We start from the raw sequence: 25,340 nt of genomic DNA, 5'->3' as shown, positions 1-25,340 counted from the left end.
ACTTGTCCATTAACAAAAAGGGTTGCCCAGCCTGGACAACATAGCAAAACCCCATCTCTACAAGAAATACAAAAATTAGCCAGGCATGATGACATGCACTTGTAGTACCAGTTACTGGGGAGGCTGAGGTGGGAGGATGGCTTGAACCCAGAAGGCGGAGGTTGCAGTGAGCCAAGATTGCACCACTGCACTCCAGCTTGGGCGAGAGAGCAAGACTCTGTATGAAAAAAAAAGAGACAGAAAAAAAAAAAAGAATGTTGCAGACAGAACCACAGACACTGACATAGAATATAATCTACACACAAAAAAGCAGGTTTAGAACAGTAGGCAAGTACCATCCTGTTTATGTCAACAAAACACACACAGCCATTGAATGAGAGCACCAATTGTGGGGGCATCATATTCTACTTGACATTTACTGTTTACATTCATTACGCCAAGTGTTTATTACCTTTATAATCAATGAAAACAGTAACAGTGTGATTTGGGATTGGGAGGAGGAATCATTCTTCTAAACATCTTAATATAGAAGAGCAGCTCAGATCCCTGTTACAAGAAAACACTCTTTTCACCATCAGAATTCCAGGGCCACATCTCTCCTGCTCTACTAGGAGGGGCTTAATAGCCACACACAAAAGTAGAAACTTTTTTGGGTCTGGAGTTTGTTTTTCACTCATATAGACTGAAGAAAGGAAACACCAAGCGGAAGGAGGAGCTGCCAGGAGAAATACAGTATTTTCTGCTGACTAGATTGTCTCTCTGAGAGCAGAGATTAGTTATCTTGATTACTTCGAACTTTCCAAAGAGAAGTTATACAAGGAAGCAGTCCACTTGTGACCAAAATCAATAACGATAGAACTTTCTTGTTCCTTGGAGGGAAGGCAGCGATGAGATGTGTTATGGCTAATTTTGGAAACAAGATCCCATGCGAACTAAATGGGTTTAGGTGAAATTCAACAAAAATTATAGAACCTGAAAACGAATATGTGGAGTGTGACTACACCACTGATTTTTGTAATTGTATCTTTCATTATCATCTTACTTAAAATGTTCACAACTGAAAGTGGGAGATTTATTTGCATTTTGATTTATACTAAACAGCGAACAGCAGGCAACTCCTTAGGCTATTATGCAAATGAATATTCTATCTGTTGTAGAAAACACTTTTACATACACAACCTTATTTATTGCTTAATGTTGGGACATTAGCCTCTTGTCCCTTTTCATCCATACATTATAAAAGTTCTGGGATTAATTTATTCCACCCTCAAAATTGAGTCAAATGGAAATGAAAGAAGGCAATAGAAATAGCCTCAGAATATGAAAGAAATGCATAAAGAAGAAACACAGATGACTTTTATGATTACTGTTTAACAACCCTGGATACTATTCTTCTCAAGAAAACAATAATAATTATACTGAATTCATTGATCATTTTACATCATATTTATTTCAATTTTGAGCAATGTTCTATAGGTCTATACATTTACAGAGTATCAAGGGGAAGAAATTAGAGTACTCTGTGTTTCTATATTATCTTCCCTGCAAACATCCTTAAAAAAGAAAAAAAAAGCAGTAGGCTGAGCGCGGTGGCTCATGCCTGTAATCCCAGCCAGGCTGAGGTGGGCAGATCACAAGGTCAGGAGTTCCAGACCAGCCTGGCTAACTTGGTGAAACCCCGCCTCTACTAAAGATACAAAAAATTAGCTGGGCGTGGTGGCACGCACCTGTAATCCCAGCTACTCAGGAGGCTGAGGCAGGAGAATCGCTTAAACCCAGGAGGCGGAGGTTGTAGTGAGCCGAGATCACACCATTGTACTCCAACCTGGGGAACAGGGAGAAACTCTGCCTCAAAAAAAAAAAAAAAAAAAAAAAAGCAGTAAACATCTTAATAGATCACCAAGAGGAAGCACTGATCAATTCCAAATTTACTTGTTCTTGTGTATGCAAGGAGGCTAAGTTAGATGCTTTCCTCGGGCTCCCTCAAGCTTGATCATTTTCTCATCAAAGTCTAGTGACATACAACAAAGAGGAAAAATGGAGCTCAGAAGACTATATAAATAACCTGAAATTACCCTGGAATTCAACTGAATTAAGGTTAAAATGAGGGCCAATCTTTTGTCTGAGGCTTTAGGTGAACCTTGCATGAACCAGCATGTATTAGCACTAAGGATCTACGCAGGGCTGGTCTCTTCACGTAAGCAAGATCAGCACAGCAGCAGCAGTGGTGCACCTGCTGGCTAACTTCACTGGCTCCTCACCTTGCCAGTCCCACCCTTCTCTGTTCTGTCCAAGCCCACCCAGTCCCTGAAGAGAAGGGTGAGTCCATTAGTCATCAGCCAAACACTGTATATTCCTCTGGAGTTGGGATGACTCTAGGCTTCCATAAATGAATCCCTGTTCATAGTGGTAGAGGCAGGGCAAAGGCAGAGAGAAGGGTTCTGCAACAGGATATTCTACAGGCAAAGGGTAACTAGGTGAAATTTCTGCTCTAAGTTATGCAAACAGAGTATGTGTCAGCTCATTTTTGAGGCCCTGAAACAGCACTCAGAAGGGCCTGGGGCTTACAAATTTGAGCAAAGAATTTCTAATCTATTTTATTTCCTGTTGGTGAAAAACTGGAGAAGCCTCTAACAAAAGCCACTCAGATATCATTAAAAAGGGATTGGGGCCGGGCACGGTGGCTCACACCTGTAATCCCAGCACTTTGGGAGGCCAAAGTGGAGGACTGCTTGAGCCCAAGAGTTCAAGACCAGCATGGGCAACACAATGAGACCCCAGCTCTACAAAAAAAAAATTAAAAATTAGCCAGGTGTGGTGGTGGTTGGTACACACCCATAGTCCCAGCTATTCAGGAGGCTGAAGTGGGAGGACTACTTGAACCCAGGAGGTCAAGGCTGCAGTGAGCCATGACTGCACCATTGCACTCCAGCCTGGATGACAGAGTAAAATCTTGTCTCAAAAAAAAAAAAAAAAAGAAAGAAACTGCTCACTATAAGAGACAGATACATAGATATACGATAAACAGCAAGAGGAATGACTATTTAAAATATCAGCCCCTAGCCATCTGTAATAGATAGACTATTTCACTTATGTCTTTTTAAGAATGTTAAGAAGTGTGAGACACTTAGATGGGCTTCACTTACAATGGCTATGATAACTACTACATACCCACTCTGATGGCTAAAGTGAAAAATACTGACAATGGGATAAATCAACTGTGGTGTATTCAGACAATGGGATATTATTCAGCACTAAAGAGAAATGAGCTATCAAGCCATGAAAAGACACGGAGGAAACTAAAATGCGTATTACTAAGTGAAAAGTCAACATGAAAAGGCTATGTACTATATGATTCCAACTATATGACATTCTGGAAAAGGCAAAAGTATGGAAACAGTAAAAAGATCAGTGGTTGCCAAGGGTTGGGGGAGGTACAGTTGAAAAGGCAGTGTACAGTGGATGTTTAGGGCAGTGAAACAACTCTGTATGATACTCTAATGGTTTATTAGAGTATCACTGCCATTACGCATTTGTCCAAACCCATAGAAACCACATCAACAAGAGCAAACCCTAACGTAAACTATGGATTCTGGATGATGATGATGCATTGATGCATCAATGAAGATTCATCAATTCTAACAAATGTCTTTTTAAGAATGCTGTATCTGGTGAGAGATGTTGATAATGGAGGGGCTACATGTGTGGCAGCAGGGGTATATGAGAAATCTCTGTACCTTCCACTCAATTTTGCTGTGAAACTAAAACTGCTCTAAAAAAATAGTCCATTAATTTAAAAACAATACCAGCATTGCTAAGCATTATAGAACAAATAGAATTCCCAGATACTGCTAGTGGGAGCGTAAACTAGTACAGCCACTATAGAAAATTGTTTGGTGGTAGCATTAATTCATTGTTACTAGTCTTAACATGCCTTGAGACCTTAAGTTGCATTTTTGGGAGTGGAACATAACTAGAAATCCCTTCCGGTCATCTTCCGTAGGACGAAAATATTGCATACAAAAATAACCCCTCCTCACTGTTTCACTAATCCCAGAACACAGTGAGTCACCTCAACACTTTTAAACTGAAGGTCATGACCTATTAGTAGATTGAGAAACTAATTTAGTTGACTTTAAGAAAATTAAATGGGTCAGAAAAACCAGTGTACACTATACATAATAGAAGAAATTATGGTTTTGTGAAATTTTGTCTTATTGGGCATGGACAGGTAGATGGATATTTAATTAATAAATTTACCAAATACAAATTTTTTGGCCTAATGCCAAATGACCAAATGCTAAAATTAATATTTGCCAAAGCCAAATGTGGCTTTAAGAGAATGAACTACTGGGATACAAGAATAAACCTGAAACCTGGCCGGGCATGGCGGCTCATGCCTGTAATCCCAGCACTTTGGGAGGTGGAGGCGGGCAGATCACTTGAGATCAGGAGTTGGAGAACAGCTGGCCAACACGGTGAAACCTCATCTCTACTAAAAATACAAAAACTAGCCGGGCGTGTTGGCGGGCACCTGTAATCCCAGCTAGTTGGGAGGCTGAGGCAGGAGAATCTCTTGAACACAGCAGGTGGAGGCTGCAGTGAGCCAAGATTGCACTCTAGCCTGGGCAAGAGAGTGAGACTCCACCCAAAAAAAAAAAAAAGAATAAACCTGAAATTTTATCCAAAAAAATAATTAAAATTACACTCTTATTACTAAAATTCCGGTAGACTCACTTTAAAAGTTTGATATAAAAGGGCAGAAATGGTAACTCCTTGGTACTGTTAACTGCAGCCTGATGGGACTTCTGTAAAACTAAACAAATCCTCTCTCTAAAACAAGGTCTGTAGAAAAAGCAAGATGTTTTTGCGCTAGCTCTGCCAGAGTCACTGCTGCCGGAAGTGACGCTGCCAGCATATTAGTAAGCTATCCTTCCTCCCTGATAGGAACCAACTGAGGTCAAGACTTAATCTCTTCATCACCTGGGCCTGAATATTGCTTAATGATGGTGATATAATGTCACTGAAAGTAGTCCCACAAAGAATACAATCGATTCCCCAAAATTACTAGCAATCACACTCTCTCAACATTAATTCTCAATCTATGCCTGTAATTTTTACTCTTTATATAATAATTTTCATACTTAAAATTCAGACTCATTATCATCAATTATTAAAATAATTTACTCCTCCAACAATGAATAATCATTTATACATTCAACTGAGAGAATTTCAATATATTAATATTGAAAATTTTCTTGGGGAAAAATTGAAGAAAATGATTTCAGTCCTGGGAATTAAAAAAAAAAAGTTACCCTGGTCATGCCACCTCCACAAAAGGCAAATCAGACCAATACTAAAAGCACACATTGTAACTGTTACATTTAGAGAACTTACTTGTTTCCAAAGCAAATTTTTTCTTTTTCTTTTTTCTTTTATTTATTTATTTATTTATTTATTTGAGAGAAAGGGGTCTCACTGTCACCCAGGTTGGAGTACAGTGGTGCAATCATAGCTCACTGCAGCTTCAACCTCTCAGGCTCAAGAGATCCTCCTGCCTCAGCCTCCTAAGTAGCTGGGATTACAGGTATGCACCACCACACCCAGCTAATTTTTTGTAGAGACGGGAGTCATGTTGCCCAGGCTGATCTCAAACTCGTGGCTTCAAGCAATCCTCCCACCTCGGCCTCCCAAAGTGTAGGGATTACAGGTATGAGCCACCAGGCCCAACCTTCAAAGTGAATATTAAGGTAACAGTAAATCCATATGTCATGCCTTGTTTGCATTACTGATGCTGCTAAAGTGATTAGGCATGAGTGTTACCGATGCACTCTATAATCCTTGCTCAAGCAGAAGTCTTCGTGTGCCAAATAAAGTTGGCATTCCACCATTTGGCCAGTTATCCAAAGCTTAATGGTAGATTTTAGAAGAAATTTGAGTCTAAAGCGAACTTCTGTGTTCCCCTCTGGTCATGTATGTATTTTTATGTTCTGGGTTATCAAGAAAAATACGTATCTTACTGAAGTTCAAGGTCAAAAAATGTTTGGGAGCCATTGCTCCAGACTATCTGATAAAATTAGGAATTGTTACAGGACTCTATAAAGAATATTTTCCTACTTTGTGGATTTCAGCAAGTATATAAAAAACAATATTCTCCCATTTCCCCCAAAAGCAGATAATTGCAAGCAATCTTAGAGCTCTCAAAATGAAAGAAGAGGAAGAGGATTATTTGATCAAGAGAGAATCATGGAAAATAATACTTTATACATATATCTTTCTCACATCTGTCTAAGAACATGCAGGGAGCATTAATCTTCTTAATTTATACCCTGTGGGTACTAAAAAATAGTGTCATCATCTCTGGCTACTCTCGGGGTAAGAAAAAGTATTAATTATTTCTACGAGGCATATTTGAATTATTCTATTAAATATGCATGATGAAACAGGATGTTTTCTGTTGAAAAACAAAACAGGGGGAGTCCGTGGGATGGTATCCAGGAGTTAAGGCCATCATTTTTTATTGTTGGGGTGACAGAAAACAGCTGTACTCTGTTGGGCCAACACAGGCTCCCCCTCAACCTCTGGCTTTGTGGATTCCAACACCCATAAATGAGGTGATTAGCTCAGAACAGGCCTCCTGGCCCAGATCTCTATTGGCATCATTCCACGAAAGCCCACTGCTTTTTTTTTTCTTTTTTTTCTTTTTCTTTTTCTTTTTTTTTCCGAGACGGAGTCTTGCTCTGTCGCAATGCTGGAGTGCAGTGGCATAATCTGGGCTCACTGCAACCTCCGCCTCCCAGGTTCAAGTGATTCTCCTACCTCAGCCTCCCAAGTAGCTGGGATTACAGGCACGCAACACCACACCCAGCTAATTTTTGTATTTTTAGTAGAGATGGGGTTTCACCATGTTGGCCAGGATGGTCTTGATCTCTTGACCTTGTGATCTACCCACCCCGGCCTCCCAAAGTGCTGGGATTACAGGTGTGAGCCACCACGCCCGGTACCCACTGCTTTTTTTTTTTTTCTTTTTTTTCGAGATGGAATTTCACTCTTGTTGCCCAAGCTGGAGTGCAATGGCACGACCTCAGCTCACTGCAACCTCCACCTTCCAGGTTCAAGCAATTCTCCTGCCTCAGCCTCCCAAGTAGCTGGGATTACAGGCCCCCACCACCATGTCCAGCTAATTTATGTATTTTTAGTAGAGATGGAGTTTCACCATGTTGGCCAGGCTGATCTTGAACTCCTGACTTCAGGTGATCCGCCTGCCTCAGCCTCTCAAAGTGCTGGGATTACAGGCATGAGCCACTGAGCCCAGCCTAAAAGCCCACTGCTCTTGAAAATAAAAAGAGAGGCTATAATCCTTGGAAAGAAAGTCATACTGTGAGTATAACAATGTCCAATAGTTTCCAATGTAATGAGTAAGTTTCTTCCTGCCTACTTATACTCTTGGATTAATTAAATCAAGTTCAATTAATTGTTTGCACATATACCTTTAAAGAAAAAACTAACAGCAACAACTCTGAACATGACATTTCCATCCCTCCTCTCTCTAACACCACCTCTTCCCCACCACTTCCCCTATCCAATCCAAAAAAGAAATAGAAAAAACCTAAAGAATTTGAAACATGTCTTGATTTCAGCTGCAGGAATAGCGGACTCTTTAAAAACAGTAGCCTGAGTGTTTTCTGACAAGAGGGTTCTGTTTATTAACAGTGTGCCTTTCTAATCCATTTTTTCTTTGCTTATACTTTTCAGTGCCTTTCAGCAAACTTGGTTTACTTTTACATCTTGATGGGCCATACCTACTAGTTAATTTTATTTAGTCTCCATCATATAACATAAAAATCCCAGAGAGCAGGGTTTGAAATTTCAACTGACAAGCTCTTTGCCAACTGTCTTCACTGGGTAAAAAATAGAGAAAGAAAGCAATGGTTCCTAAAAACCCTTCATCTCAGGACAAACTGCTTCCAATGTCAGTCTGAGGAGACCTTGGGAAAAATGGAAGAAAATGATCTCTGTCCTTGGAATTAAAAAAAAAAAAAGTTACCCTGATCATGCTACCTCCGCAAAAGGCAAGATCAGTCCAAAGGCTCGTCCATGAAGGCAATGCTTGTTTTTGTATGACCTTTAAGCTAAGAATGGTTTTACATGTTTAAACAGATGAGAGAAAAATGAAAAATAGTATTTCAAGATACATGAAAATGATCTGAAATTCAAATGCAGTGTCCATGAATAAAGATTTATTGGAGCACAGCATTCATTTGTTCTTTGTCTGTGGCTGCTTTTATACCATGGCAGAGTTGAGTAGCTGCAAAAGAGCAACATGTGGCCTACGAAGCCTAAAATATTTACTATTTGGCCCTTTATAGATGATGTTTGCAGACCTCTACCTTGTAGTCCTCTTTTTGCAAGTAACAAGTCAGACAAACAGAGCACTGGGCCACAACATGAAGATCTGCAGCTCCTAACCTGCTTCTCCCCAACCCCAAAACCAATCTGGGTCATGACTTCCTCCCATATGAAATGACTGGTTGGGCAAATGATTACATATATGCAAGATTAAAGACAGAAAATTCCCTAACATCAAAATCTTTAATCCAAAACTAAATTATCCTTCTAAACTCACATTTATGGGACACTTACCATGGGCCAGACACCACGCAAAGTACTAACTCACAGCAATTTATTTAATCCTCAAAACAATCTGGAGATGTAAATGTTTTATTAACCCTATTTTATAGCTGGGGAAACTGAGGTTAGAGAGGGTAAGTAACTAGTCCAGGTCCACACAATTAGGGAGTGGCAGCAAAGAGCCTTAAACTCAGGCCCCTCTGGCTCCAGAACCCATGCTCTGAATACTGTTCTTTTAATTCTGGCACCCAGGGACTGAATGACACTGAACAAATACCATGTGTGAAATACTGAGCGCAGTTCCTGATGTGTTGTATGTGCCCATAAATGTTAGCTACTATTAATTACTATACCTTTTTACATTATTCTGGGACTTACTCCTTGTGTTTCTCCTTACTGGCAAGACAGCATTATCGAAATCCTCACCCTGTATATTAGAAAATTTATCACACATGATATCCCAGCAAGAGATATTCTAATGCTTTTTTTGTTTTTTTTTAATTTTAGAGACAGGGTCTCACTCTGTCACCCAGGCTGGAGTGTAGTGGCTCTATCACAGGTCTGTATAATCTCAAACTCCTGGGCTCAAGAGATCCTCCTGTCTCAGCTTCCCAAAGTGCTGGGATTACAGCCACCATGCCCGGCTAACTTTTCAAAAATTTTTTTGTAAAGACAGGGTCTTGCTGTTACCCAGGCTGGTCTTGAGCTCCTAGCTTCAAGCAATCCTCTTGCCTTGTCCTTCCAAAGCCCTGGGATTACAGGTGTGAGCCACTGCACCTGGCCATAATGCTTTTTTTGTTTGAGACAGGGTCTCACTCAAGTTGCCCTGGCTGGAGTGCAATGCCACAATCACAGCTCACTGCAGCCTTGACTTCCCAGGCTCAGGCAATCATCCCACCTCAGTCTCCCAAGCAGCTGAGACTACAAGCTTGTGCCACCACACTGGGGCTGGGCTACTTTTTTTTTTGTTTTGTATTTTTAGTAGAGACGGGATTTTACCATGTTGCACAGGCTGCCCTTGAACTCCTGAGTTCAAGCGATCTACCCACCTCGGCCTCCCAAAGTGTGGGATTACAGGCATGAGCCATAACGCCCAGCCCGTAATGCTTGTTTTAAGCAAACAAAGCTCACACCTGTAATCTCAGCATTTTGGGAGGCTGAGGCGGGAGGATTGCTTGAGCCCAAGAGTTTGAGACCAGCCTGGGCAACACAGCAAGACCTTGTCTACAAATAATTTTAAAAAATTAGCTGGGTATGGTGGTGTATGTCTGTGGGTCCCAGCTACTTGGGAGGCTGATGTGACAGAATCTCTTGAACCCAGGCAGTGGAAGCTGCAGTGAGTCAAGACTGTGCTACTGCACTCCAGCCTGGCACTCCGGCACTCCAGCACTCTAGCAACAGAGGGAATTACCATAATTAAAAATAAGAGTTTATCGTGTCCCTTAAAATTTAGCTTCTGGGGTATATACTTATCTTTTGTTGTTATGTAAAAAAGGCTGGTGGTAATATTATATATGCAATCAGCTATGTAAAACAAAAATCTGCATAGAAGAAAAACTGGAAAGAAACAACATCAAAATGCTAACTGTTATCTCTGAGTGGTAGACTTATGAGTCATACTTATTTTCTTCTTTATTTTCTAAATTGTCTACAATGAATAGGTATCCCACATACAATCAGGAAAATGTGTTCTCTTTTAATGCCCTTTTGAAGAATAACTTACAAGGTACCTGTATTTTATTTTATATATTTATTATTTATTTGTGACAGGGTCTTGCTCTGTTGCCCAGGCTATAGTACAGTGACGCAGTCATAGCTTGCTGTAATCTTGAACTCCTAAACCTCCTGCCTCAAACTCCTGGGCAGCTGGGACCACAGGCACGTACCACCACACCTAGCTAATTTTTCTTTCTATTTTTTGTAGGGATAGAGTATCATTATGTTGCATGGGCTGGTCTTAAACACCTGGTCTCAAGCAATCAGCCCACCAGGGCCTCCCAAAGTGCTGGGATTATAAGCGTGAGCTTATAATCTGGCCTACTTGTGTTTGATTTATCAGCAATGTATTTACTAATATGAGTCCTCCTTATCCGCTTTCTCTTCCTGACTTCATCATGAAAAAAAATTGCCATGCCTAGTACACCCACAAAACTGAGAACATAGGGACACTTAAATTAACACAGTGAGGAGGCTTTCATGATCAGCGCAAGCTATTGTGGGAGGTGACATCTACTTTAATTTTGGAGATAAAAGTAGTTATTCATTGTGATGCCACTGGAGTAGAAAAAATTTTAAAAAACAAACAGTAGTTACCCATGCAAAAGGGGGCAGGATCAGGCAGCCCCAGAATAAAGAGCAGGGTCTGGGGTTCAGGAAGCAGGGTCTAAGAATGTCCAGTCAATCAACATGCCTGAAGCCTGGGGTAAAAGATGGCGAGAGATTAAACTGGGGCATGAGCGGATGCTAGAGGTTTTCAAACTTTTTCGAGATCCGTAGGAAGAAATATATTTCATATCAGGACACACACACTCATAAAACGTAAAAAAGGTCTTATAAAAATTTCTTATCCTTACTCTGAGTGATTCACTCTGATATTTTTTGTTTGTATTCTATTTTCTTTTCTTCAAGACGCTAGTCATGACTAATTTTACTGACTTTACTACCTACCAATTCACCACTCACAGGGTGAAAAAACACCAGGCCAGAGCATTTCACATATCAATGTGTGCATCCACTGTTTAGAGATGAAATTATAAAAATGCCCTCACTGGCTGGGTGTGGTAGATCACACTTGTAATCCCAGCACTTTGGGAGGCCAAGGTGGGAGGATCACTTGAGGCCAGGAGTTCAGGATCAGCCTGGGCAACAGAGCGAGACCCCATCTCTACAAAAAACAAAAATAAACAAAAAATTAGTTGGGACAGTAATGTGCGCCTACAGTAATGTGCGCTACTTGGGAAGCTGAGGCAGGAGGACAGCTTGAGCCCAGGAGGCTGCAGTGAGCTATAATTGTGCCACCGCCCTTCCAGCCTAGGTGACAGAGCAAGAAGCCATCTCTAAAGAAAATAATAATTTAAAAAATTTTTTAAATGGCCTTACTCTTGGCTCTCTATGAAGACACATGCTAGCAAGACAACATGATGATATAAATGTGCCCTTTATTTATAGTGCAACCTCTTTCAAACCTGATATAGAGACCAGGATATACACAACATCTAAGAAGACAAAATGGGAATCACTAGAGACAGAACTGAGCTTAAGCTAAGAGCTCAATCAAAGCTGACCCAACAGATACACAGGGGCCAAGTTGGTAGCTGAGGGTATTTTACTATTTCTAGCTAATATTAGAACTCTGGTAAAATAATACAAACTTTGGACATAGGAGAAAGATTATAAAACACAAGAGGAAAAAATAAAGAGCAAAGGATTATCAATATCTTTGAAATGTTCAGAAAACAGAAGGATTCAAATGTTCTTATGTAGCACGTACAAGAGCCTCCACAAAAGTCCATATCTCAAATTCTAACAGACCCAAAAAGAGGAAAACGAGTTCAGAAAGGTCATCTATGAGAAACTAACAAGCTGTCCAAAGCATCTGTTTTTTCCAAGATCATCTACTCACTAAGAAAACAGCCTTTAAACTGAAAATTGTTTCCCTAATTGCATCCTCTCTCAAGTCACAGCAGTGCTACTTCAAAAGGTTGGTGTTGTGTTCCTAAGAGCCACATTCCTATCATAAAAGTGGCTTGCCTGGTGACCTGGAAATGTCTGACCTGACGCCCTGACTCCACTCCAGGGCTCCGCCTAGACAGCCTAGGTGGTGAGCCCTTTCTCCAGCTTGGCCCGGTCCCGAGAGTCGAGATTGTTTACGGGAAGGAGGGGCTAGGCAGAAGTCAAGAGGATCTGGAAAGACCGAAGGAGTCCAAGTGACTCCCAAAAAGGCCAGGGGAGAATTTTAACCCTAAGAAATGTCAAGGTATTTTCGAAGCCAGCTCAAATTAGGGGTGGAGGAAGGGAAGCACAAGAGAATGGAGTCCTTTAGGATTTCCCCAGAGAACGGGAAGGCCAGGAAGTGAAAAGCTGTGGTTTCTGGGGCTGTAATTAAAATACGGTAAATTACAGGACCATTCTTGCCGAAATCCCCCTTTCTCCTGGAAGGTGGGGGAGAGTTGTGACAATACTTCCACGGTCAAATTCTTACCTTCAGCCACGCCAAGGCCCCGGGTCAGACCTACCCCTGAGGTTGCAGCTGCTCAGAGACTTTTTTTTTTTTTTTTGAGACGAGTCTCACTCTGTTGCCCAGGCTGGACTACAGTGGCCTGATATCAGCTCACTGCAACCTCCGTCTCCCAGGTTCAAGAGATTCTCCTCCCTTAGCCTCCCGAGTAGCTGGGATTACAGACATGCACCACCATGGCCCGGCTAATTTTTGTATTTTTAGTAGAGACAGGGTTTCGCCATGTTGGCCAGGCTGGTCTCAAACTCCTGACCTCAAGTGATCCATCTGCTTCAGCCTCCCAAACTGTTGGGATTACAGGCGTGAGCCACCGCGCCTGGCCTCAGAGACTTTTTTTTAAAAAAACTCTTTTTCACTGATGGATGCCCAGAAGATCATTTTATCTTTTTATGAACATGGGCACATGGACAAGGAGGGAGGAAATGGAGACAATGGAATCTTTTCTTAAACTTCTAGGAATGCCTTGGTCCCCTCCCAAGCCCTTGAGCCTGCAGAACTATTTACTGTTTAAGATGTGGATGGCGTGGCAGTGAGAATAACCTCTGCTCACAGAGACAGAAGAAGGAAAAATCAGTGCTCTCTGGGGCAGTGGCTTGCCACCAATATGCAGTGGTCATTTAAATTGTAGGCTTTCAGAATAATCACTAGGAATTTGATATCCTTCTATACCCACTGTCTACATGCAGAAGTAACCTGCTATCTCTTGCTATCTGTCCTAACAAATTGTAGTTCTTTACCTTTGGTTTTAAGATACTTAGTGGAAAACTAACACTTGAGCACTATAATAATTTTCAACTATGAATAGAATGATTTTTGTTTGAATTCTAAAGCCATAGCAACACAATTTATTCCCGTAAGTATAATTCTATGTCCTTAAAATTGCCATTTTGGCCAGATATAGTGGGTCATGCTGGTAATCCCAACACTTTTTTTTTTTTCTGAAACAGAGTCTCACACTACTGCCCAGGCTGGAGTGCAATGGCACTATCTCGGCTCACTGCAACCTCCGCCTTCCAGGTTCAGGTGATTCTCCTGCCTCGGCCACCCGAGTAGCTGGGTTTACAGGCGCTCATCACCACACCCGGCTAATTTTTTGTATTTTCAGTAGAGACGGGGTTTCACTATGTTGGCCAGACTGGTCTCGAACTCCTGACCTAAGGTGATCCACCTGCCTTGGCCTCCCAAAGTGCTGGGATTACAGGCGTGAGCCACCACACCCAGCCTAATTCCCAACACTTTGGGAGGCCCAAGTGGGAAGACTGTTTCAGCCCAGGAGGTCCCACTATGGAGACCCCATCAGACCAGCCTGGGCAACACTGTGGGACCCCATCTGTACAAAAAAAATTTTTAAATAGTTGGGCTTGGCAGCACATGCCTGTAGTCTCAGCTACTCAGGAAGCTGAGGCGGGAGGGTCACTTGAGCCCAGGAGGTTGAGACTGCAGTGAGCCATGCACTCCAGCCTGGGCGACACAACAAGAGCTTTTCTTAATTTAAAAAAAAAAAAAAGCCATTTATCAGAATCTCTTTAAATATATAAATGTTATTTTCTTTACCCCTGTAATCCCAGCACTTTGGGAGGCTGAGGTGGATGGATTACCTAAGATCAGGAGTTCGAGACCAGCCTGGCCAACATGATGAAACCCCATTTCTACTATAAATACAAAAAATTAGCTGGGCATGGTGGTGCATGCCTGCAATCCCAGCTACTTGGGAGGCTGAGGCAGGAGAATCACTTGAACCCAGGAGGCGGAGGTTGCAGTGAGCCAAGATCGTGCCATTGCACTCCAGCTTGGGCAACGAGAGCGAAACTCCATCTCTAAAATAAATAAGTAAATAAAAAAGAAAAAAAGAGGCTTTTGGTTTCTGCCAGTATAGCAGGCAGAGTGATGGGTAGGGAGAGAATCATTCTCTTAGCAGATTAGTCCTCCCTCTTCTAGAGATAAGCACTGAAAACCCTCCTCTCTGGAATCAAATACAATGATTTCTGTAAAGCAAGGTCTTAATTTAAATCTATGGCTTAAAATTATCACCTCCAAAAGAGATGGGAAAAAACAGCAAGAGAGGAGACAAGAGGATCCTGAATGATATTTTGCACAGAGAATTTCTAAAATCTAGTAGAATATGTAGTATTTTCACATCTTGGGTCTACAGAGTTGATGTTATTGAGTTATAACCAACTTTACATTTTCCAAACATAAAAGTCTTCAGTATCTCGATGGCCATTCAAGAACAACCACATTTTGCAAGGGTCTCCTTGGAATCTGTGCATATAAAGCCCCAGACATATTCCTGCAGTGAGACCCCAGTGTTCTCTTTCTCTAGACAGCTACAAGAAAAGAAAAAAAAAATTCTGCCCTATGTAGCGAGAGCCTAAGTGAATCAGATCAGGCCTAATTATTAGTACATTACGCCCCCTTCCTAACCCTCATCCTATCCTTTCCCATCTCTTTGTTGTTTCTCATGGAAATCTGGACTTATGAAAAGCCTTTGCTTGGTGTGTTTAATTCCTCCATATGTTTCTATCCACATGCTGCTGAGTGAGCACTGAGTAGCTGGGAGTTGGGAAGGGGATCATTGAAAATGGCCCAGGAATCTAGGAGAAGGAGCACAAAATGAAATTAGTCAGAAATGTGAGAAATTATTTGAGAGGCCAGTATGAGGCCATGAAGAAGATTTCAAATCAGATTTAGCATGAGATGAAGAAACTAGCCTGGGCAACAAGGTAAAACTGTGTCTCTACAAAAAATACAAAAATTAGCCAGGCATGGTGATGCACACCTGCAGTCCTAACTCCTGGGAAGGCTAAGGTGGGAGGATCGCTTGAGCCCAGGAAGCAGAGGTTGCAGTAAGCCCAAGATCATCACACCACACTCAGCCTGGGCAACAGAGGCAGACCCTTGCCTCAAAGAGAAAAAAAAAAAAAAGAAACTGAGGCATAAAGTAGTCTAGTGACTTATAAAGGTCACCTAGCAAGTTAACTACAAAATTGGTGCTAATGGAGCTGTTGCTTTAAAAAAAAAAAAAAAAAAAAAGACGGGACGGCAGGAGGGCCAGAAGTTCATCCCACTCATAATGAAGCATGTCCAACCCCCATTAGACTTTTATGTTTGGAAAACATAAAGTTGATTATAACAGTAATACCAACTCTGGAGACCTAAATGTGTCTGGGGCTTTATATGCACAGATTCCAATGAGATCCTCAAAAAATGTGGTTGTTCATGAATGGCCATCAAGACAATGAAGACTTGATGTTTGGAAAACGTAAAGTTGATTATAACTCAGTTTATCATGGTCTGAACTAGCTTTTCAGGTTAAATCTGGCTGAGGGGAGGGGTCCATTCCATTGGTTGGGGAGTTTAGAGTTTTATTTTTGGTTTACACTTTAGAGCCCCAATATTTAAATACAGAACAGGTTTTCAAGAGTGCAAAGGCCTTAGGCAAGGACCAGAAGCCCTGTCAGATGGGAAGGGTTCCCTGAAAGCGGAAGCAGGCAGTCACCATAGCAGTGACTCCTACCTCACATTTCAGCTTCGGATAGGCCCAGGTTCTAGTGAGCAGTTGGTTGGATGACCTGAAAGCAGAGAGATCAAAGAGAATGATTTATTCCCCCAAAGAAAAATGTGGTCGAAAACAATTTTAAGTTTGGCACACCATTCAGAATATTAACTTTGGCAGGAATGGTTTCTGTTGCAAAGTTTCATGGACACTTTCCTTGCCTGAAAAACCAGCAGGAATACCTTCAGATGAAGTCCTCCCAGGGCTAGCATCAGATAAATCTGAGCACTGACTCATCAAAACAATAAGCCCAAAAAAGCAATGAAATAATACATGCTAGCCAGAAAGTCTTGTGAACCTGGGTAGTCAACATTTCAGACATAAGCATAAGAGTTTGGTTTTCAAATAAGGAAGGATGAGACTCCGAGATCCTCCAAATCTTCTGGAGTCTGAGATACCTGCCAACTGTGTCTAAAACCTAGAGGGGCTTCTTTCAGCCAACCCCGTCTAACCCACACTCAGCGAGCTAAAGTTTGGAAGCATCTTCTCCCCAAATATGGATTTGGTCAGGAAGTTCCTCGAAGACACACAGACATTCCAAGATGACCTCCAGGTTGTAGTCATTTCTTTGTCTCATGGGAGTAAGTACTGGCTGGGAAGCCGGGAATCCTAAAATAGAATCCATGAGTTTCTCAGAACCAAGCAAAATTCCTGGAGTGTAGGGATGCCAGGGAGACCCTTGTAAAGGGCCTGAGACAGTCCCTCTAGCATGAGTATAAACTGAGTTGGTTAGAGGGTCTCCCTTAATTTGAATTCAAATTGCCCTCAGGCTCCCTGGAAATTGGGAGCACTCAGCAGAAAAGATCCACATTAGATGCATTCTTCGGTCCCAAGAATATAAAACCAAAATAGCTTATCAAATTATAAGGGATGCTAAAGACTTTTAAATTCCATGCCAATCAAAATGCACAAATATAAAACCAACCCCCAACTCTAATCCCAAATGTAAGCTGAGAAATTTGCCTTGTGGCTTTCTAAAAATCCTACAGATGCACAGACATAAAGTGGTAAATGACTGGAAGAATAAAAAGGAGGGGGCATGTCCGGGCACGGTGGTTCACGCCTGTAATCCCAGCACTTCAGGAGGCCGAGGCGGGTGGATCACGGAGGTCAGGAGATCGAGACCATCCTGGCTAACACGGTGAAACCCTGACTCTACTAAAAATACCAAAAATTAGCCAGGCGTGGTAGCGGGCGCCTGTAAGTCCCAGCCACTCAGGAGGCTGCGGCATGAGAATGGCGTGAACCCGGGAGGCGGAGGTTGCAGTGAGCCAAAATCGCGCCACTGAACTCCAGCCTGGGCGACGGAGCGAGACTCCATCTCAAAAAAAAAAAAAAAAAAAGAGGGGGCCACAGCAGTCACACCAGTAACTTGTTTAATTGATTTGCAGTTGCTAAATCTCTTTAACTCATTGCCCTAAACTAAACACCTACAGCAACTGTTAACACCCTGAGAAACAGATAAGCAATCTGTGAAGAGGGCTGACGTGTGCATTTAAATTCTTGCTTTCTGTGTGAAGCAATACCATTTTTCACAAACTGTTACACTGGGCAAACGGCCTTCTCTTTATTCAGAGAAAATTATCTGGTTCACAGTTCTCCGTGCACATACCAAATTTCCTTGACTTCTCTGAAAGAAGCTTAGCCCTTATTTAGTTAGACAAATGTGGACAGGAGGATGCATTATTTCATTTCTGCCTGAATCAAATGACTTTTCCCCCTTTGCTGCCCAGCAAACTCTTACTCAGCATTGGGAACTCTGCTTAGATCACTCCTCTTCCGTAACATCTTCTCAGCTGCCTCAAGCTCCTTGCCCCGTGCTTCCCAGCCCTCTGATCACACTTTGATAACATCTCCTATCAGAAGCACTGAGATTTTTCTGTTTAAGACATGCTCATACATTTTTGGTAGGGAAGTAAACTGGTATGACCTCTTTGAAAAGCGATTTGGAAATTTCTATGAAAACAGCAGTGCACTTACCCTCTGAAACAACAAATCCCACTGCCAGGACTTTATCCTGTGGATTTACATGTGTAAGCAACAACAATACTATTGGGAGACTATTTGTTATAACAAACGATTGAAAACAATCCAGAAGTATGTTAATTAGGGTCTGGTTAAATGAGCTCAGCAGAACACTATGTAGTTATTTAAAAGAAGCAGGAAGTTCTCCTGGTTCTAATATTTGTGTTGTATTGTTTGTTTGTTTATTTGAGACAGGGTCTCGCTCTGTCACCCAGGCTGGAGTGCAGTGGCACGATCTTGGCTTCCCAGACTCAAGTGATCCTCCCACCTCAGTCTCCTAAGTAGCAGGGACTACGAACACGCACCACCAAGCCCAGCTAATTTTTTTCATATTTGTTGTACAGAAAAGGTTTCACCATGTTGCCCAGGCTGGTCTCAAACTCCTAGGCTCAAGCAATCTGCCTGCCTGGGCCTCCCAAAGTGCCAGGATTACAGGTGTGAACCACTGTGCCTGGCCTGTACATTTTTCTGAAACTCCTTTAATTTGATAGAGAATCTTGATACCTCACTCATATCAGCCCACTGAAAGGTGTCCCTGTATCTTTTTTTTTTTTTAAATGTAGTCTTTCCCTGTCCATTAAGCAAGTGAGAACAACTTTGGCAATGGGTTCTGTTATGCCCTGAGGTATAAGGTGTGTATTAGAAAATCTCACTGCACTAGTCACGTAAGTCAAATTGTGGGAATGCTGAAACCCCAAGGGAGGGGACCCCAGTATTTCCAGAAGGGAGGAATGCTTATCAGAAGCACATAACCTCCAGCCTTTGCTACTTTGTAGTAAAGCTACAAGAAAAGCCCAATCACAGGCTCTGAGTCCACCCCCACCTTCTTTCAGGAAAAAAAAAAAAAAAAAAAAAAAACCACCTTTTTTTTTGTATCAAAGCGTTTTACATTATCTGTCATTCATAACGATTTAGTGGCTGTGCAGTTACAAAGAAATAAAAGACTGTTCCACTCTCAAAAAGTGCATAGTTTAATGCTCTAATAAGGATCCATTGAAAGAGGGCAGTTACACAAACCAAATACCAATAATACAACTGCATAAGCTAATAAAATGACTGTCCAACAAAAGCAGGTCCAACCCAATAACATCTCTGGCAGGTTTCTCTGCTCATATGCACGGACTCAATTAAAGCTTCTGTTCCACTTCCAGGTCACACCAACCACTCACTAGCTTTGAGATCTTAGATAGTTTACTTGACCTCATTAAGTACTACTTCATCCATAAAACAGGGATATGAGGACCCACCCACCTGATAGGAAAGTCAGAATAATTAAAGGAGACAGAGCATACACAGTGCTGGGTGCAGTGCCTGACATATGGGGCCAAATATATGTTAACCATTCCCATCATCATCATCATTGTGAAATTTTCAAGATGTTTCTCAGGCTTTATTCTGCCAACAGGTATAAAAAGTATCAAGTTTATAAAAGAAGACTATTCACGTGCATATTTCACCTCACTTTTGATTAATTCCTTTGTTGGGGTAAAAAAATACATAAAAATTAAGTTCATTTTAGATAAAAACCTTTTTTTCTCAAAAATGTTATTTAAGCAGCATGCGTGTGATGTCTTTTAAGTTTTATGATGTTTTTACTCTGAATAACAAAAAAACCTGAAACACTGACATTTGCTTCTTCAAAGTTCCATGAATTTATTTTCACAAGGCACATGAAATATTTATGCTTTACTTTCACCACCAAAATCAATAAGCCATTTGGAAAAAATGGCCAAGGTCAGACACCAGGTTTCCAACTACAATAGAGAGTTACCAAACCTGCTTAGAATGAGATGATTCTACAGCCCAAATCTCATTCAGTATCCTTTGGCCCATTCTTACTCTCAGAATGAAATATTTTTAAAAAGATTTTACGAGAACAAAAGTTCTGTTTTCTACACTTCTACACTCTAACAAGCCAGACAGATTCACGCTCATTGAACTGCAAGGCTTCTGAGAGTGGCTGAAAACAACATAAATGCTATACGTGTAAAACTAAGAGGTTGTACTCATTCAGAAAAAGGAAAGGAGGGTCCCAGCCAGGTTTGGTGGTGAGCACCTATAATTCCAGATACTCTGGAAGCTTAGGAAGGAAGACTGCTTGAGCACAGGAGAGCAAGACCAGCCTGGTCAACATAGCAAAATCCCATCTCCAAAAAAAAAAAAAAAAAAAAGAAAAGAAAAGAGAGAGAGAGAGAAAGAGGGTATCATAAAGAATGAGCTGAAGACTACGAAATTGCAACACATCTTAGTAGAGTACCATGGTGGCACAGATAACAGTTAAGGGAGAAAGTTTCAATGACAGACCTTGTGTGGCCAAAAGTGATTCTATAAAAACAAAATCAGTAAGCAAGGAAAGGTCAAACTGCGACAGAATTGATTTTTCAAGCAGAATGCAGGCAATACCATATAGCCTTTTGGAAACATATGCCAACCAACAGCAAGACATTTCAAACGGAAGCTGAGACGCTGTTCTGAGGGTAATTGTTTTTATTTTCTTTTTTGAAATGAAATGGATGTGAAGAAGAAAGAAACCTGAAAGAATATTCAACCAAATGTAAATAGTGATTATCAGTAGATGACAGGGATGATTTCTATATTTTAGTTATATATTTATTGTTTACCTTTTTCTAAATTTTCTAAAAATAAAAAAATTATATTTTTACTTACAAGCTTTTTTAAAAAAAACAAAATGAATTAGATCAGCCATCCACTTGTAAATATGGGATACTCTAGGTAATATCTGTAGATACATACGTCTTCCCCATTAGACTCAGGACCCTCGTGAATGACACCTTAGATTATTGTTCCTTGGAATCCCAGTGTCTAGCACAGGGCCTAAAATATGAGCTACATTTATTAAGAAACATTTGTTTAGCAAATGAATTCTGGATATGGCCAAAAACCCAAACAAGGTAACCCTGATCCATCCTCCAGATGGTACAAAAATGGCCAGGGTCTCCCACTAGCATCTGCCCGGGACTTCCCTGGGCAGCCTCCTTCCACAAACCGGTCCCCTGTTGGGGATGTGCTGATCAGCCGGAAAGATGCTATTAGCCTGCATTATAGCTTAATGTCCCTTGTTTTTAATATCTTCCAGCAAGTCCTTTGTCCTTACTCACCTAGCTCCTTTCCTTTTAGTATTGTCTACTGAATTGTGCCATGCTGTTTTGCCCAAATCTTGCTCTGAAAGAAGCTATAAGAAACATGGCCAGGATGTTCTGTCTTGTATTTCTGCTAGAGATATCCAGGCCACTCCAATACTTTAAGAGAACCCACAGGAAAATCTGTCTCAGATCTCAATGCCATTGAAATAACTACTTTTCAGAGCAAGTGACACATTTTAATTTTATGAGTACTATGAATCTTGAGATTTTTCTCTCTGCTTGCAGCTGAGAGCCAAATCTACAGTGACCTTACTACACATGCAGGTCTGTCTGTTAGCTAGCTTTTCCTCTTGTTTCATCTTACTATTCTTCCCTTCCTCTAGATGACCATGCTTTATCTTTACTTTTTCCTCTCTCTCAGATCATGTGTATTTCTAGAAGTCCTTTTGGAATGAGGCAGGGTTTAAACAAACCAAAAAATTAAATACAACCCCAAAGCCCCCAATCCCATGCTGTCTTTGGAGATTTTTATCCATGCAGCTTGCCTGCAGGACAAGAAAGTAAAGCTCCACACCACTCTCCTTGCTGTCAACCAGGGGCTGACCTTTATGTGCATTTGCGACAAGAGAGTCTGTAGACCAGAGGCCCCTCCCTTTCGACTTCCTGACCACCAGCTCTAAAATACACATTTGACCGCCAGTGTGAATGGAGCACTATGACTTAAGGCAGAATAGCAAATGGTTAAGAGTGCAGACTTTGGCCAGGCGCAGTGATCCCACACTTTGGGAGGCCGAGGAGGGTGGATCACAAGGTCAGGAGTTCAAGACCAGCCTGGATCCTGTCTCTATTAAAAATACAAAAAAAAAAATTAGCCGGGCATGGTGGCGGGCTGCCTGTAATCCCAGCTGCTCGGGAGGCTGAGGCAGAGAATTGCGTGATCCCGAGAGGCGGAGGTTGCAGTGAGCCGAGATCGTGCCACTGCACTCCAGCCTGGGCAACAGAGCGAGAGTCTGTCTCAAAAAAAAAAAAAAAAAAGAGTGCAGACTTCAAAGCCAGACTACCTGGGTTTTAATCCTGCCTGCTACATCCCCCACTCTAACTGTTGACTTTAGACAAGTTAAATAACATTTCTGCGCATCTTTATTTCCCCATCTGTGCAACAGGAACAATATAATGGTACTGATCTCATAAGATTGTTGAGAGCAGCAAATGTGTTAACACATGTAAAGTGACTATACCATTGCCTAACACACAGTAAATGTGGGACAGTACTACGATAGGACATTTCTGTTTTTGTTTTTTTGTACTCTGTTGAGACGGGGTCTTGCTATGTTGCCCAGGCTAGTCTCAAACTCCTAGCCTCAAGCAATCCTCCCACCTCAGCTTCATAAAGTGCTAGGATTACAGGCATGGCCCACTGCTCCTGGCCATCGCTTTTTTTTTTTTTTTCAACTAAGCTAGCCCACACAAAGTTTCAACTCTGATTGGCAGTAATGTTTCTCACTGTAAATTACTAAACTGGCAAACCCATTTCTATGGTAACTTTGTGTCTGGATCTCATTTGTAAATTAATGTTGATTCAAAATTCCCTTTATCCTGAATCAAGGACCAGATAAAACAAATTAAAATAAAATAAAATGCAAAGTTCCCTCTAAACACCCGTCATGTTTAACCATAAGCTTTCTGATGTGAAGGAGAAAGGAGGTTCCTGGGAATGTATCCACAATTAGTAACAGTATGACCCTTAAACCCCCAAGTGTGAATGAACCCACAAGTATACATTACTGTGTACACACACACACACACACACACCTGTCAATGTCCCTCCATTTGCAATATAGACAGCATTTAATACACCTGAAGAGATTTTTAAAAAGGGCATTCTTTAACGTATTTCAACAGGCAGCAGGTGATCAGAAAAAAATAAGATAAATTATTGTTTAGCTATCAAAGAACAACTCTGCACTGTTAGATACTTAAGGTCCTGATTTGCACCTGAGTTTAGAAAGCTACCTCATACATATGCACTTAAAATGGAAATTTCTCATCAGATTCCACATCTAATGCAATGCAGAACCCAACTCTAGCTGTGCCCCATCTTTGCTCAGGGCAGAGCCAGTCTTAGCAACTTCCTTCACACTCAGCCCACCAAGATGTCAGTCCTCAGTGAAGCACTATTCCACGTACGTAGGTACATGATTATCAAATAAAGGGACTTCATACTCCAACTGCAGGAACGCAAAGAAACAAAACTAGATAAGTATGAAAGCTATAGAGTTTAGGAAAATCAAGGAAAAAAGTAATCACTGAAACTCTTATCTCTTGCAACGAAAGTTACTTCTAAATTTGATGTAAATGGATTAAATTTCAGCATTTCGCTATACCGAAATTACACTATGGGAAGAAAAAACCCAAGAATACATCGGAGCCATTTATCTTCCATTTCCTGTATTTCCCTTAATTACCTACCCAAATGAATGCACGTAAGAGTTTTTAAAGTATTGAAATACGTCAGTCCTTTCTAATTACCTACCCAAATGAATGAGCGGAACAGTATGTTACAACTTTTAATTAAAATACGTCCGTTTCTTTTACAATTATCTTATTTCTGCATATCACAGAAAATATTCTAAGAACAGAGCAAAAATGAACAAGGACAATCCGCCCAGAAAACTGCTTTGAGGAATTTAGTAATCTCAGCCCTCTCAGGTTTAGCACGCCAACGTCTTTGGGAGAGCAAAGGCAAAGGAGATGATAAAATGACACTTCCGAATAGCAACAGCTGAGATCACTGCCGCATCCTAGATTCTTTCCACCAGGAGCGCGAGTATAGGGTTTTTTTCTAAACGCTCTTCCCAAGATCCCGAGGTCAATTTTAAACGCTGCTCCTCGCTTAAGTCCCGAGGGAGGCTCGCTCGCCCACCCTACCCTGCAGGCATTGCACTTCCCGTTCGCTCTGGCCGGTCAGGAACCCTAACTTGACAGTGACAAACACTGAGAAAAGAGGAAGTGGCTAAAGATCATTTCATGACATTTTTTAAAGGGAGATCAATGGCCCTGTCTTTCCGGAAAACTTCCATGGGACGTTGCCATCACACCCTCTGAAAGGTTCAGCGAATGACAACGTAGCAAAAGTGAGGGCGACTCCCCTTTAAATATATATATATATTTTAATCCTCGAAATCCTCTTGCTATCAAAATCGATCCCTCCTCCGTAACAGCGAACGCAAAACTAAGAGCGCCCATCCCGGTGGGGCCGATCTCGTAAGCCAGGCTCGGGGCCGCGTGCGCGCCGGGTCCTCCCTGCCAAGCTGCAGAGGAGGAGCCCGGTCGCAGGACCTGGCAAGCGCCTACCTTACCTCCCTCACCTGGTTTGACTGGTTTGGGTGGCGGCTTCGACATCTCGCTTCCAGGAGCTGCAAATCCTAAAGACCCCGCCGAAAAGCCCACCGCTTGCCCGCCACCTGGCACTCCGGGCACCCCAGTTCTTTTTGTCTGGCTTACAACCGTGCGCCTCCTAGGACCGGCGCCCACCCTTGGCTGCGGGAAGAGCGGACGCAGGCTGAGCGGCTCCGCCGAGTGCCCCGCCCCGCCCCGCGGCCGCCGGAGCAGTCCAGAGCGCGCGCCGGGCCGACGAGGAAGTGGACCCCGCCTAGCCGAGCGCTAATTGGCTCCCGGGCGGGCAGCTTCGCCGCAGCAGGAGCGCGGGCGGCGCGCACGGCGGCGGAACCAGCCGGAGCCGAGCGAGGGCGAAGCGGGCGTGCGCCAGTGGCGCGGGCCGCGCGCG

The 25,340-nt window shown here is 42.0% G+C and overlaps 1 protein-coding gene across 1 annotated transcript in view; it reads right to left on the bottom strand.

The window, feature by feature from the left end:
- Window positions 1–25,310, bottom strand: part of OSTF1 (osteoclast stimulating factor 1) — a 58,582-nt gene extending 33,272 nt beyond the window's left edge. The window contains exon 1 of the mRNA XM_004048142.5: window positions 24,922–25,310. Coding sequence (XP_004048190.1) covers window positions 24,922–24,955 — 34 coding nt within the window. The 5' untranslated portion in view covers window positions 24,956–25,310. The remainder of the gene's footprint in view (window positions 1–24,921) is intronic.
- Between the last annotated feature and the right edge of the window lie 30 nt (window positions 25,311–25,340).

Source organism: Gorilla gorilla, chromosome 13, assembly GCF_029281585.2.
Source record: "Gorilla gorilla gorilla isolate KB3781 chromosome 13, NHGRI_mGorGor1-v2.1_pri, whole genome shotgun sequence".
Classification (NCBI taxonomy): domain Eukaryota; kingdom Metazoa; phylum Chordata; class Mammalia; order Primates; family Hominidae; genus Gorilla; species Gorilla gorilla.
The sequence above is the reverse complement of the archived record's forward strand: the minus strand, read 5'-3'. Positions and strand labels throughout refer to the sequence as shown.